Source organism: Adiantum capillus-veneris, chromosome 17, assembly GCF_014529385.1.
Source record: "Adiantum capillus-veneris isolate H3 chromosome 17, ASM1452938v2, whole genome shotgun sequence".
Taxonomy (NCBI): Eukaryota; Viridiplantae; Streptophyta; class Polypodiopsida; order Polypodiales; family Pteridaceae; genus Adiantum; species Adiantum capillus-veneris.
In genome coordinates, this window is record NC_140947.1 from 25,422,765 (window position 1) to 25,436,375 (window position 13,611).

The 13,611-nt window shown below is 47.2% G+C and overlaps 1 protein-coding gene across 1 annotated transcript in view; it reads left to right on the plus strand.

Annotated features, from left to right (window-relative positions):
- LOC147436940 (uncharacterized) overlaps positions 1-13,611 on the plus strand; it is an 82,979-nt gene that overhangs the window by 54,225 nt on the left and 15,143 nt on the right. The window contains exon 6 of the mRNA XM_086486336.1: positions 5,475-5,587. Coding sequence (XP_086342462.1) covers positions 5,475-5,587 — 113 coding nt within the window. The remainder of the gene's footprint in view (positions 1-5,474; positions 5,588-13,611) is intronic.

Genomic DNA, 13,611 nt, shown 5'->3' on the forward strand with positions numbered 1-13,611 from the left:
GAAGTGGTTTCATGAATTTTCAGCCATGGAGATTCTTGAAGAAGAAAGAAGCATGACTATAGACGAAGTTGAAGCATTGAAGGAGCCACAGAAGAATTTTTGTTGCTTTCGGCGTGGCCCAAAGAAGCAAGCGTTGCAGACCTTTATGAAGTTCAAGTACTGCACGACCCACACGTCAGAGTGGGCCGGCGAAGAGTCCCTTCCAGGATTCCGGAAGCTATTGGCGATCTCCATTGATGCCATACAGTGCGGTACCCGTACCTCGCTTTGAAAAGGAGGGGATGTCACGTGACACATCCAACCCTATGTGTCCGTGGACAAGCTACAGCATAACATGGTTCAGTTAGTCCAGTCAATCTAGATTAGAAGTGATCTGGCACTTTTGTGAGTCTATTCGTAGACCGTGCATGCCCAGTCACTTAGTGTAGATGCATATCCTCTGGTTGCACACAACATGATCATAAGCATTCCCATCAGAATCCATCAGAATTCTTCAGGGGAATTTTCCAATGCATTTAGCCTATTTTACCTATTTTTGACATTTTTCACTTATTATTTTTAAGTGACTTTTGTTGGAAAGTAGGTAGGGCAGATTGAGTAAGTTTGTATATAAGCACTATATGGCAGAAGAGGCAACAGGAGCCAAGCTCAGCAGGCAACTTCTCAACAGGACCTTGGCGGTTTCCCCCTCCAAGCAAGAACCCCCATGCTAGTATTTTTGCATCAGCCATTGCCCAGCGTTTTTCAAGATCTACACCATCGCCAGCAAGTTTAGACACTAGCGTTTTGCATCAGCCTTCATCGCCAGAAGATCCCAGCAGATAGCTTTTTTGCATCAGCATCCTCGCCAACAGAAAACCTCAGCCTAGCATTTTTGGGAACTTCAGCCTCTAGCGTTTTTGGTCCCAATTTCAGCCCTTTGCAGATTCAGCATGCAGCGTTTTTCATCATTAAAGACCGTCAAGATCAGCCCGGAAAGACCATCAGTTTTCAGCCTTAAGAAACCTCAGTTTTCAGCCCTAAACCTGCAGATTTTCAGCGACAAAGACCCACAGAAAACAGGCCCAAAATCAGTATTTTTGGCTCAGTCGCAGATTTCAGCCATAGTGTATTTGGACAGCAGTAGGAAGTTTGCAGATTTCAGCCATTAGGTTGACTTCGTCATCCCCGTCGTCATCGCCGACATAGCCTAGAATTGCATCAGTCTCATGCATTCCATTTGTACCAGTTTGTGCAACCATAAGTAGACCACTTTCGCCAACGAGAGTGGGGCCTTCGGAGGAGGGTTTTACAACGTCTCTGGTGTCATATTTCTCTTCTCTCTCTATCTCTTAGTCTCACACACTTGCACGCACAGTGTCCATTCACTTGTTTGCGATCATAGCACTCTCTCATTAAGAACGGAAGGCTCTACCTACCATAAGAACAAAAGGAACCTTGAGCACAGTTCTGAGCACTCATCTTGAGCAAAGCGCAAACATTCATTCCGCTGCACCTAACATCGAGAGAGGTTGGTTGATGGAGTGGGCTAAACTGAGTTGGTGGGTAAATGGTGAAAAAGGGATTTTTACAATAGAAGGCGGGGCAATCTTGTGGTTACCTTTAACAAGGATAGAGGGCCTGGAAGCATAGGTAACATAGAGGAAACAAACCTTCAAGAGCGGTGGAGGGTAGCCTTTCGCCCTAAGTCGGGAGAAGAAGAGGTTGCGAATAGAGATAAAACCCTCTAGCAAGCTTTCTCTAATGATATATCTCTTGAGCTCTGCTAAAATAAAGGCGATTTTCTGGTGGGTAGGGTGCCAAGACTGCCACGGTATGTAGTTGTACGAGGTAAGAGGCTTTTGGTGGCAGTGTGTCAAAAATCTCTCTAGAGAGAAAAGAGGGTCCTTTGAAGAAGTGTATGTCTAGAATAAAAGCTTCATGTGAGGAGATGAAGGGAGTGATCTTAATGTGCTCTTGGAGAGGATGCCCGTACTCAAGGAGGAGCTTGTTGAGGCTAGAGGGGGGGCCATCCCAAACTCCAAAAGCGTCGTCAATGAACCTCTTTGTAAAATTCCCCCTTTCCCTCCTCTCTTCCACATTTTGGCTCTCCCTTTCTCTCACCTCTTCCTCTTTGGCAAAAGTGCTTATTTTCGCTCGCTAAGTTTGTGAGTAGTCAGTCGATTAGGCTACCGTAATAACTGCTCCTCCAACCAGGGACTATCTAGATGCTGCTCTTGCATCCTCTGTAAGGAAGCAACGCCCCGTCGAAAACGCTGCTCCTCTCTCGTTGCAGCTAGGCGAGCCGACGACTCCTGAAGAAAGAGTCGACTAAGCTGAGCAAGTCCTGAGGCCACGCTGTCAGCAAGAGAACCCTGCATGTCTACGCTCTCTGTCCAAAGAGTGTCCCACCCAAGTCACAGAAGTGGTCACTAGTTTAGAAGCGATCTATCCGAGATAGATTCACGCTCCCCACTCTGCGGTCCGAACGAGAGAGAGTCAGACTGTCTAGGGGTCTCACAAAACTAGAATGCTGCCACACATCTGAAACCCGCAGAGTCAAACAAAACCTCTCCCAAGCTGCTTGCTCAACTCTATGCACAGTAGTATGGCTACCCCCAATCCTGTCTCAGAGGGTTCCTCCAACATGTTGAAGTCACCCACACCATTGCTCTGCATGCGGTAGAGACTCAACAATTTGAGACCAAAACTCTGCACGTGCACTCGCCACATTGGGCGCATAGATGTTCAGGAAGTCCACGAGACAACCCTGAACCTGCATGATGCTCTACTGAGCCCTGCATGGCACAATAATCTCTCTGCCCACAATGGCCTGTTGCAAAGAATCCGCAATAGTCATACATACCCCACCCTGGATGCCTCCAGGTCCAAATGCAACTGACCAAAAAGCCTCAGATCGTCCACGCAAAAGCTGACCACAACGTCTAATGCGGCTCTCACACAAATGGTGCCACTGTAGCATAAGAATGTCAATCTCTCCTCCCACAAGGCATCACTGAAGCTCCTGACGCAAACGCTGAAATTGGGGCCCACCTAGTCCCTGCACATTCCATGAGATGATCCTCATGGGGAGCGAGAGAATTGATGCTGTCGCAGCAGCTAACCGTGCTATCTTCGAGGCAGGCTTGGATGGGGAGTAATCCACATCCGAACGTCCTCGAGATAGGCGTGACTACAGAGACTGCCTAGCCCAGGCCCAAGTAGACCGAGCCGTGCGTAAAGCTACCTCCTCTGTCCAGGAGTCCTCATGTATGTGTACATCTCATGGCGGGCTCTGCGTGTCAGCAAAAAAGTGAACCACAATGTGTCTACATCCTGCTGCATCTGGAGGTGTCACAACAAACTTGGCCAATGGCCAAAGAGTCTGAAGCAAGTCTGTAACCCCTAGGTCTCCCATGTGGTGAGAAAACTCTAGGGCCTGTGTCTGAAGCCACTCCAAAATTGAGTCTATAGTCCACTCAGCCTGGTCCCTGCCGCATAGAGGAAAAGAGAAGCAAACCATCGAGTCCAAGGCCTCTATCCCCCTAGTTGCAAGGAAGAGTACATGAACTCTGAAGCAGGCAGCCTCAAGGTCTGGTGAGGGGTCGTCGAGAAAGCGTGTAAAGTCGTAGGAAAAGAAATCCCAACGGCGGCGAATGTCGAAGCTCGTCAGACCTCGAGGAACTGCTGCAAAGGGAGACGTCTGCACCATAAGAGGTGGTCGCAAGAAAGGCTGTCCCTCTCTCGCTGAGCGACTCGTGGGAAAGGTGCTGCCAAGAGATCTCCTAGCAGTTGAGGAAGGCCCTCCCCCCTGGGACGGCTGCGGGACTGGAGCAGGAGGAGGTGGGGGAGAAGGGGGAGAGGGAGGGCGAGGGGGAGCAGCAAAGGTGGAAGGGCGAGATGTAGAGGCACCGGGAGAAGGAGGAGGGGGCGAGGCGGCAGAGGGGGGGAACTCGGGGGGGGAGGGGGGTTTGTCGAAGGTGAGGCTGAGGTGGAGGCTAGAGCAGGGACCTCGTCCTGCTGTAGAGGGTGGAAATCGTTCCCCATGGGAACTCATTGCTGTTGGGCAGGAGCTTGAGGACCAATGTGAGTGCGAGGCTGGCACGGTGGCACCTGCCGATGTCGGCCACTAACTTGCTGCCAGCCCTCCTCCGCTTGAGCCCTAGGCTCAGAGGCTGGCTCTGCCTGTGCACTCTGTGGCTATGCCTGCTGCTGTTGGCCAACCCTTGAAGGCTGGGGCTGGGCCTGTGGAGTAGGTCGGGGTCTCCTCTGTGGACAGGCCTTTGCAAGATGGCCCATCTATTGACAAATGAAACACTTTTCGGGAGGCCCAAATACTCCACGCTCTGTTTGAACCAACCCCCACCTACCCGAGGAAGTAGTATGACCTTTGGGAGAGTGTGCGTGTCCCTAACCAGAACTCGTACTGAGGGAATGCCGGCTGCCTTGGCAACAACTGAGGTTGCCGTGTGAGGTGTCTCCAGGGCTATCCCAATCTCTTAGGCTATCCTGGACAAAAGTGGTAGGTATTTCCTCCTCAAACCAGGAAAGCAGACTGAGATGGGAAGGTCTGCCTCTTCTACCAAAACATCCGAAGTCGGGTCAAAACCGTGTCTCCACTGTCTAAAGTGGGCTCGAACTGCTCGGATGGTCAAGGGGCTCATCGCAATGACCTTGGACGCCATCTCGGAGGTCTCAAACGCTATCGGAGGGGGGGGGGGGGGGGGGGTTTCAGTGAGCGAAAAGAGGGATGGGTGGGGGACAGCGTGGGGCGAGCTGGAAGCGGCAAAGGGTGAGGGCAGCGCAAGACGGGCAGGAAACGGGGCAGGCAGTGAGGGCTGTGGGCAGGGGCACAGATGGCGAGGCTGGTGGCAGCGCAATGGGAAGGCAGGGGGCAGCGTACACACAGCAGAGGGAGTTGGCAGCGCTAGGGCGGGGGGGGGGGGGGGGGGGGGGGGGGGGACAGGTGCAGGGGGAGCGTGTGGCAGCAGCAGCGAGCGGCGCATGACCCATTAGTTCTTGGATAGAATTTCTTGGTCTGAATTAACGCCCACCTTACTCAAAACTTGCTTAGCCTTCACATACATACAGAGTCATAAGGTGTTCACATCTGGATTCTGCACATAGTTAACGAGGAGAGCCAAAACCTTCTTACTAAAGCACAAGGCGGTGTATCCTAAGTACTCAATTTTCCTATTGGTTACTCGCTAATTTTTGCACTTACAACAAAAAAACCAGTCTTTGAGGAACAAAGTGTTCTTATTTATTTCCATGTCACATGATGACTGTTGCCACGATAAAAGATTCAAACAATTATCTATTTTGCATTTGTATTCTAGCCTCAGAATCAAAAAATATTTGATTACCTGTTTTATGCAAGTTTAGTCTGCTCCTTGTGGGACCACAAGTTGGTTATGTGTTCCTAGTCCTGTATAAACGGTGAATTTGTTATTTGTCGCTTTTGTGCAATTCTGATTCCTTCTGCTTTGCTTCAGGGTCTTGCATTGGTGGAGATTCTACTTCTTTGGACAGCCATTGCAGCTACTCTTTATCTTTTTTGGCATGTCAATTTGCTCGCTGCCTATCTACTGGTACCCTATTTACTGTGGTAAGAACTTTCTCAATCAGTATGCAGTTCATTTGGCATCTTGGTTGTCCTTTATCTACTAAAATCTGTTTTGTACTCAAGTCCCCTTTTGCTCCCTCTCAGCCAGTACGCAGTCCGTTTGTCATTTTGGTTGCCCTTATCTACTAAAACCTGTTTTGTGCTCAAGTCTCCACGTAATACAGATTAAGGTAACTTGAGAAGCTTACTGCTGCTGCTGTGCATCATTCCCCCCGCGCTCCCTCTTCCTCTCACTCGCTCAATTGCTAACCTCTCATGCATCTGAGCTCCCCCTTGCCTCATACTCCCGCACCTGCTACCCCCCACCTCCACCTCTCTATTTGCATTTGTCATTTGGCTGCCCCCTTATCTAATCAAATCTGTTTCATGCTCAAGTTTCAATGTAATACAGATTAAGGTAAGCTGCTCGCTGTCGTCCTTGCCTCCTAACTCTCGCACCCACTATCCCCGCCTCCATCCCCTCACACTCATGCATGCTTGCTTATTTCGAGTTCTTGAGGTTCTTGTGGTTCTTGAGTTCTTGAGTTCTTGAGCTTGCAATCTGTGTTAGAGAAGGCTTTTCTCTTACCCAAGCTCGACTCTTCCCTGTGGGCGCACCCCTTGGCGGCCTTGCGCTCACACCAAAGTTGCTTTTCCCACCTCACGTCGATTGGCCGGCCACTAAGTGCACGGTCCTCTCAATAAGTGAAAAGAGGAAAGGGGAGGCCAGACAAGCCCTTCTTTCTTGGGTTACTTGTCACTCTTCAAAAACACGATTAGGAATCAACACGCCCAAGTGGACTTGGGCTACGTGCGACCACAACAAGCAAAAAAAATTCTTGTGGTTCTTCCTTGTGTGATACAGAACATTGCCAAAGCTCTGATACCAATGTAAGGTGCAGTGGAAGTAAATGTTGAACTTTGCTCAAGATGAGTGCTCCGAATTGTGCTCAAGGGTTTCTTTTACTTACGGAAGGGAGAGCCTTTCGTTCCTCTAGTGAGAGAGCGGGATGATCACAAACAAGTAAATGACACTGTGAATGAAGGTGCTGAGAGAGAGAGAGAGAGAGAGAGAGAGAGAGAGAGAGAGAGAGAGAGAGAAGAATACAACACCAGACGGTTCTCAAATCCTCCTCCAAGGGCCCCCCTCTGTATGGCGAGAGAGGTCTATGCTATTGATTGCACAAATCTAGTACAATGGTCTAGATGCAATGGACTTGCCGACGATGTCGACGACAATGGTGACGACAACGAGGACGGGCTAAAATCTGAAAACGCTAGGGCTGAAATCTGCAAATGCTGACTTTTTGTTGAATACTGACACTGTGTCGGGGAGGACGGCAATGGCGACGACGCTACGACGATGCGCTGAAAACGCAGATGCTGAAATCTGCGGACAGCGGGCTGAATTTGAAACGTTGGCTGATCTGACGGTACGACGAGGATTTGCTGCGGGTAGGTGAGATCTGCGAGGCTAGGGGCTGATCTGTTGTGTCTAAGTGCTGAAAACTGAAAACGCTGATGTAATGGGGCTGATCTGACACCAGAAACTGCAAAACGCTAGGCAAGGTCTGCAACTGGAAAACGCAGGGGATCTGTAGCAAAAACGCCAAGGCTGATCTGCTATCTGTTGAAAACGCTAGGCTGAATCTGTAGCAAAAAACTCTATCTGCTCTGCTGTTGGCTGGAAACGCTAGGCCTCTTGCCGGTCTTGCTGAGAAGGTGCACTGCACGTTGCTGGAACTTTTGATGCCTCTTCTGCTAGAAAGTGCTAGCGCTAGGTTTCTTACAAGACAGTTTTCAGGGCGACTTTTTGGGTTTTCAGAGAGTACCAATCATTTGAGGGTTTTCAAGACACTAAGGAAGCATAACTTGCTTATAAATGTGAAAAAGAGTACATTTCTTGGGACACATCGTCTCAACAGAAAGGGTACAGATGGATCTGGCCAAAAGTGACACTATCCGCGATTGGCCTGACTTGAAGAATGTTCATGAAGTTAGAAGCTTTTTAGGTTTGTGTTCTTACTACAGGCGGTTCATTCAAAAGTTTACAGAGGTAGCTTCCCCTTTTCACATTGTGACACAGAAAGAAGTCCCTTTCTCATGGGAATCCACAGAGGTGACGGCCTTTCAGACACTTAAAGAAAACCCGACTACTCGACCAATTTTGACTTTGCCGCACTTGCAAAAGCAATTCGAAGTATTATTGTGATGCTTATGGTCGTAGTTTGGGAGCGGTCTTAATGCAAGAAGGCCATGTGATTGCCTATGAAAGCTGATTGTTTTGACAACGCAGATCTATGAGAAAGAGCTTTTGGTAGTGATCCATGCTCTTACTTAGTAGCGACATTACCTACTCTGAGCCGATTTCACGGTCTTTACTGATCATCAGAGTTTATGCTACTTCTTGTCATGGAAGTAGTTTTCGGAAAAAGCAAATGCGGTGGGCTAACATCTTGTCACGGTTTCACTTCCAGATTGTCCTTGTTCAGGGACAAAAAAAAACTTGGTGGTAGATGCATTGTCTCGGAAGCCCTTAGTCTTGGCTATTTCCGCAATTCATCATAGAAGCTTCGAGGACATGGTTGATCAGTACACCACAGATCCGGATTTTTCCGATGTATTCACTCGAATACAGAATGGGAAGGTAGTAGCAGGATATTCCATACGGGATGGCTACTTGATGAAGGAAACGATGTTGTGCGTCACACAACCGTTGAGGGAAAAGGTTTTGATTAAGTGCCATTGTCCACATTTTACGAGTCACCGAGGCATTGATGCCACCTTGAAATGTGTGGAGCGTTACTTCTTTTGGCCAAGACTCAAGAAGGATGTGGACGACTTTGTTTGCAATTGTTTAGTATGCCAAAAGGTCAAGTTTGACAGGCATAAGGCACAGGGATTACTACAACCTTTACCCATTCCCACCCGCCCCTGGGAAAGTATTGCAATGGATTTCATTTTTGATCTCCCGAAGACACAGAGTGGGCATGATGGCTCTTGGATTGTCATCGACAACTTTAGCAAGCCAACTCACTTCATTCCAGCGAAGAAGTCAAGCCCGATTATTTAGCGAGATTGTTCATTGCACAGATTTTTAGATTACACGGCATGCCTGAGACAATAGTCTCGGACAGAGATCCCCGATTCACGAGTTTGTTTTGGAGGGCTACATGGGAGAACATTGGCACGTGGTTGCAGTTCTCTTCTCACAAGGCGGGCACCACGTGCCAATAGAAAAGAACAGACTGAACAGACTTTTAGAACTTCAATAACAATTGAATTGAGAGAGAGACGACACGCGACACGGAGTGGCAGAATTCCACCCCAAAGAGTATTGGCCCCAAACCTTGGCGCCTTTCAGTATTTCTTTATATTGCATCAACACAGTACAAGCCGGTACTCAAGACTCTGCACCTTCTCCAGGAAGCATGCCAGAGAATGAACCCTAACCTCATATTTAAAGGCCCTAGGCCTCAAAAGCATTTGGTCCAAAAGCAAAGCCGAAAAGCTGCCAGTGTAAATCACGAAAATCCATACAGCTGCCATGTCATAAGCCAGCGCAAAACGTGAAAATCTCCCTGTTGCACTTAGGGTTAGGGTTGGGGTTTTTGCAGTTTTAGGGTTTTTGGCAGCAGAATTAGGGTTTGCAGATTTTAGGGTTAGGGTTTCCAGAATTAGGGTTTCAGCAGTTAGGGTTTTTGGCAGAAATTAGGGTTAGGGTTTATGCTCTCGGGCAGCCACGTCATCACTTTGTGACAGTTTAGGCCCCTCGGCCACATCTGTAAGTTGGCTCCATTCTTTAGGCTTTGACACGTCAGCAGTTTGTTACATCTCGTCCTCGTTCCACCCGCAGACAGATGGGCAATTTGAAATAGCTAATTCAATGATTTTGAATTTGTTGAAGTCTTCTTTTTCGGATCAGAAGACTAAATGGGAAAAGTATTTGCCCTTGGTGGAGTTTGCCTACACCGACACACGGGGAAGGCGCCATTTGAAGTGTTCGAGGGTGCTAAGAAGCCTCTTCAATGTCTAAGCACCTAAGACAAGATTCTTTTGAAGAAGAGAGATGTCATCACGCCTTGGCATCACTTGGACATGACTGAGAAAGATACATGGCATGACTACTGCCAAAGGTTTTGGGATACTTGTCGAAGATTCTTTTGAAAGACCAGATTGAGGGGTTTTGCTATGTATTGCTAAAGAGATTCAAGACTATGCTTTAAACCCGTAGTCTGACTCCATTCAGAGACTTATGGGACATGACTAAGCAACGATTTGGAATGCATGCCCGCTCATTGACTTATGCGACGGGCATGATAGTATCCACCTCAAAAAGGCGAGAGTCTGCAAGTGAAGAGAATGAATCAAGGGAACCAGATGATAGCTCATCACAGAATCAGAGGGTTCCAACGAGCTAAGGGAACCAGATGCAAGTTCACCAAAGGCTTCCAGAGAAAGAGGAATCAGATGACAGTGCGTCTTAGGGTTCCGATGATTGACTCTGACGTGCCAATAGACAGGGGAAGCGAAAGACGCTACCCACCGGTCCCAGGGCACAAAGAAAGAAAAGATAAAGGGTATCGGCTGGTAGATGAGAACATTCCCCAGACCCGTGATAAGATTTTTGAAGCCAACCAGTATACGAGGGACTTGGACACTGCATTTGCCAAGGTCCGGGAGGCTTTAGAGAAATCTCAAGAACGACATAAGAAGACAGCAGATCGACATCGTCGCGATTTGAAATTAAAGGATGACGATTGGGTGCTCTTACGTTTTGAGAAGGCACGCCTAAGAGAAAACGAAAAGGAAAGGAGCGGCTTTTTTTTCCCAAAGGTTAGCACAAGGTATTATGGCCCTTTTCAGATAAAAGAAAAGATACTCAAGCTGCCCGATATTGGGAAGATTCACAATGCTTTTCATGTGAGTCTATTGAAACCTCTTAAAGGCGATGTGCCCAATGATGGGGAGCCTGATGAGCAACCCGAAGTGGAGGAAAGCGAGGAGATACTCGTTCCAGAACAGATTTTGGCACACAAAGACGGAAAGATAAAAGGTAAAGTGGTCAGGCGGTTCTTGGTTAAATTCAAGAACTATCGTGCTTTGGATGCGAAGTGGATGGAGGAGGAGGACCTTGCAGATACACCTCAGATTTTGGAACTTTACCTTGAAGCATTCGGTTTAGCATAGTCTACCTTGATAGAACCCCGAATTCAGCAAGGGTGAATCCAGTGCAATGGGTTTGCACAAGAGGGGAGTCACTCCGCTCCTTTGTCAACGGATTACCTCGATATGGAATAAAGTCACTGATGTCTCCTTTGGGTTTCAGGGATACTAATGGACTGACCAGTATTCTGCTGAATGACTTTATGACGGGAATTCTCGAAAATGAATATGATTGATTTGTACTTGACTTGTTTGAGTGCAGGAACTGAAAGACGAAATGACTGTAGCATTTCGGTCTCATAAATCTCTATAGACATGATCGCAATAAGGATTGGTTAATTGCGAATCAATGAGTTCCGGAATGGATCTAGATGCGATTACTAAATATGTTGCCGATAGGTCATGGTCTGAGATTTGAAATGAATTTGTATGTGATTTGTCATGCGATGTCAAGTGATGTCCTATGATGTGACTGTCGATTTGTACAAGTGCTAGATGTGTCGTGTCTAGTGCGTCGGTACTAACAGTTATTGTCTACTAAGAGAGTTTATGACCTCTGTCTATTTTTGCAAGCGTAATCAAGGGCCATTACTAGTCTTTCAAGAGGGAAGTATGTCACAAACTTGTGATGTGGCAGACCTCCACGACATAAACACACACATCTGCTGACATGGCAGACGCCCGGGAAAGGCGCCGACAGGCTGATGACGTGGCTGTTGTACGGACGCCCACAATTTGCGCTAACATGCTGACGTGGCCGTTGTATGGAATTCCGTAATTTGCGTTGGCTACTTTTGGCTGGCAGATTTTGAGTGAAAGCGTTTGGGACAGTTTGCTTTTAATTTTAAGAAGCTTTTGGGAGCCATTGCTTTTGAGTTTCAAACTTTTGGGGCTCAGCTTTTGGCATCCCTTGTAACCTTTATAAGTGGCCTTAGGGGCTCACTTCTCAGAGCATCTGGACGCAAAGTCTGAGAGTGAGCATCCGCGGGCTCATTGTACTTTGCTCAAAGTAACATAAAAATAAATACCTGAATGGGCGTCAGTCTTTGGGACCAATACCTCTTGGCACGGAACTACGCTCGGCCATGTCGCCTTTTGTGAACTATTTTGAAGTGAATCTCTGCTGTGTCGCAGTAGAATCTAGACTTGTGGGGTGTCCAAGTTTGTTACACCTGAACCCTGTCTGCCCGGTTGCGCGTATACCCTCCCTCTCTGTCCATCTACTCAGCTGCTGCTCAAGAATGGATGCGTACAACCGTGCCAGTGTGTGTCCAATGATAGTGCGATAATTCCCAAGCTCCATAGAGTCTCCTGACTTGAAGATAGGTACAATAGTAGATAAGCCCCAAGTAGAAAGAAGTATATCTTCTCACCTAATCACGCATAATAGCTTAGCATAGCTTAGTAATTAGTATGGTAGAGGAGATGAGCATGCACTGAAGCTTGGGTCTTGGTTGGATTTGCATCACAAAGCCAATGGTTGTTGGTGTAGGCCTCCCTTCTCCAAGCTTGGAGTAGATGATGAGCTTTCCATTAAAGCTTGAGAAGGAGAGAGAGAGTCTTCTTGCTTCACACATGAGATTGTGTGAGTGTGTGTGTGATAATGCCTTGCCAAAATCAGCCCCCTCTCTCTCTTGGTCGACCCCTCTTGCAAAATACTCATGCTGCCACCCCATTGGACCCTGCAAAGCTTAGCCAATGAAAATTGAGAAGCATAAGTGATAGCCTTGTGACATGTGTCCCCCGTTTCCCTTTTGTGAGAGCTTTAGGTAATTAAATAATGCAACTAAACTCTCATTGGACCCCTTTGTCTTCTGGCCTATAGGAATCAGGCAAGCCATTCGGTTGCTGAATGCTCATTGGACCCCTTGGGAGACTGTCCAATTGTCTTCTAGAGAGCTTAATTCTTATTGGTTCTTTTATTAAGTGTTTTTAAATCAAATAAACTAGATTTACTCTAGCCTAATTCTCATTGGTCCACCTCTATGGCCATCCAATAGGATTTGAGTGCATCTTGAGGGCAACTGGGCTATGGAGCTGACATGTGTCCCCTATTCCCTTTGTGTAAAGGGAGATTGTGAGTGTGTGTGTGTGTGTTTCTCTCTCATCCCCTACTTACAGGGCTCGCCCCCTCCTATGTAGGAGTCTTGAAGACTTTTGTGTACACTCACAAAGCATCCAATTTCACTAAGCTTGACCATTTGAATATAACCTTTGAATTTTGAAACCTTAGCATTTTGGAAGTCTTAATGGGTTGAACCTTAGGGTCTTTGAAGCCCATTGTTGCACATTGCTCTTGTGCAGATGCTCCCCCCTTTGGATCCCTATTTTCCCTCCTTTGGATCCCTACTATGGCCGGTCTGCCAGCTTAACCAATATTCTAGCTTTTTCTCCCTTGGTACTTCCCCATATTAAATGATCAGTTTAACATGAGAAAATCATAAAGGAGAATTAAATATTAGTTATTATGACATTACCTCTCTTTTGAAATCATAGTCGTCCTCCACTATGGGGTAGAGAAGATAAAGCCTATTCATTAGTCCTTTTTCTAGCGGGTAGAGGATCCCTATCTTACCCTACGACATCATTCCAGAATGGATGACTGATCCATTTGGCGCTTGAGAGCCTAAGGCTACCACAAGCATGTCTGCACATTAGTCCTATCAATCTTCCATAGTAGAGTGACAAGCTCTACTTGGTGTTTGGAAGACGTCGTCTCCACAAACTTGATTCTAAGTATGGATACTACTTAACATTTGTGCACAAATAACAGAAAGAGAGTCTTATAAGACAAAAACTTTGTTCATTTTAAACATTTGTACATTTGCTTACTCTAGAGGGAAGCATTGTAAGCATTGACA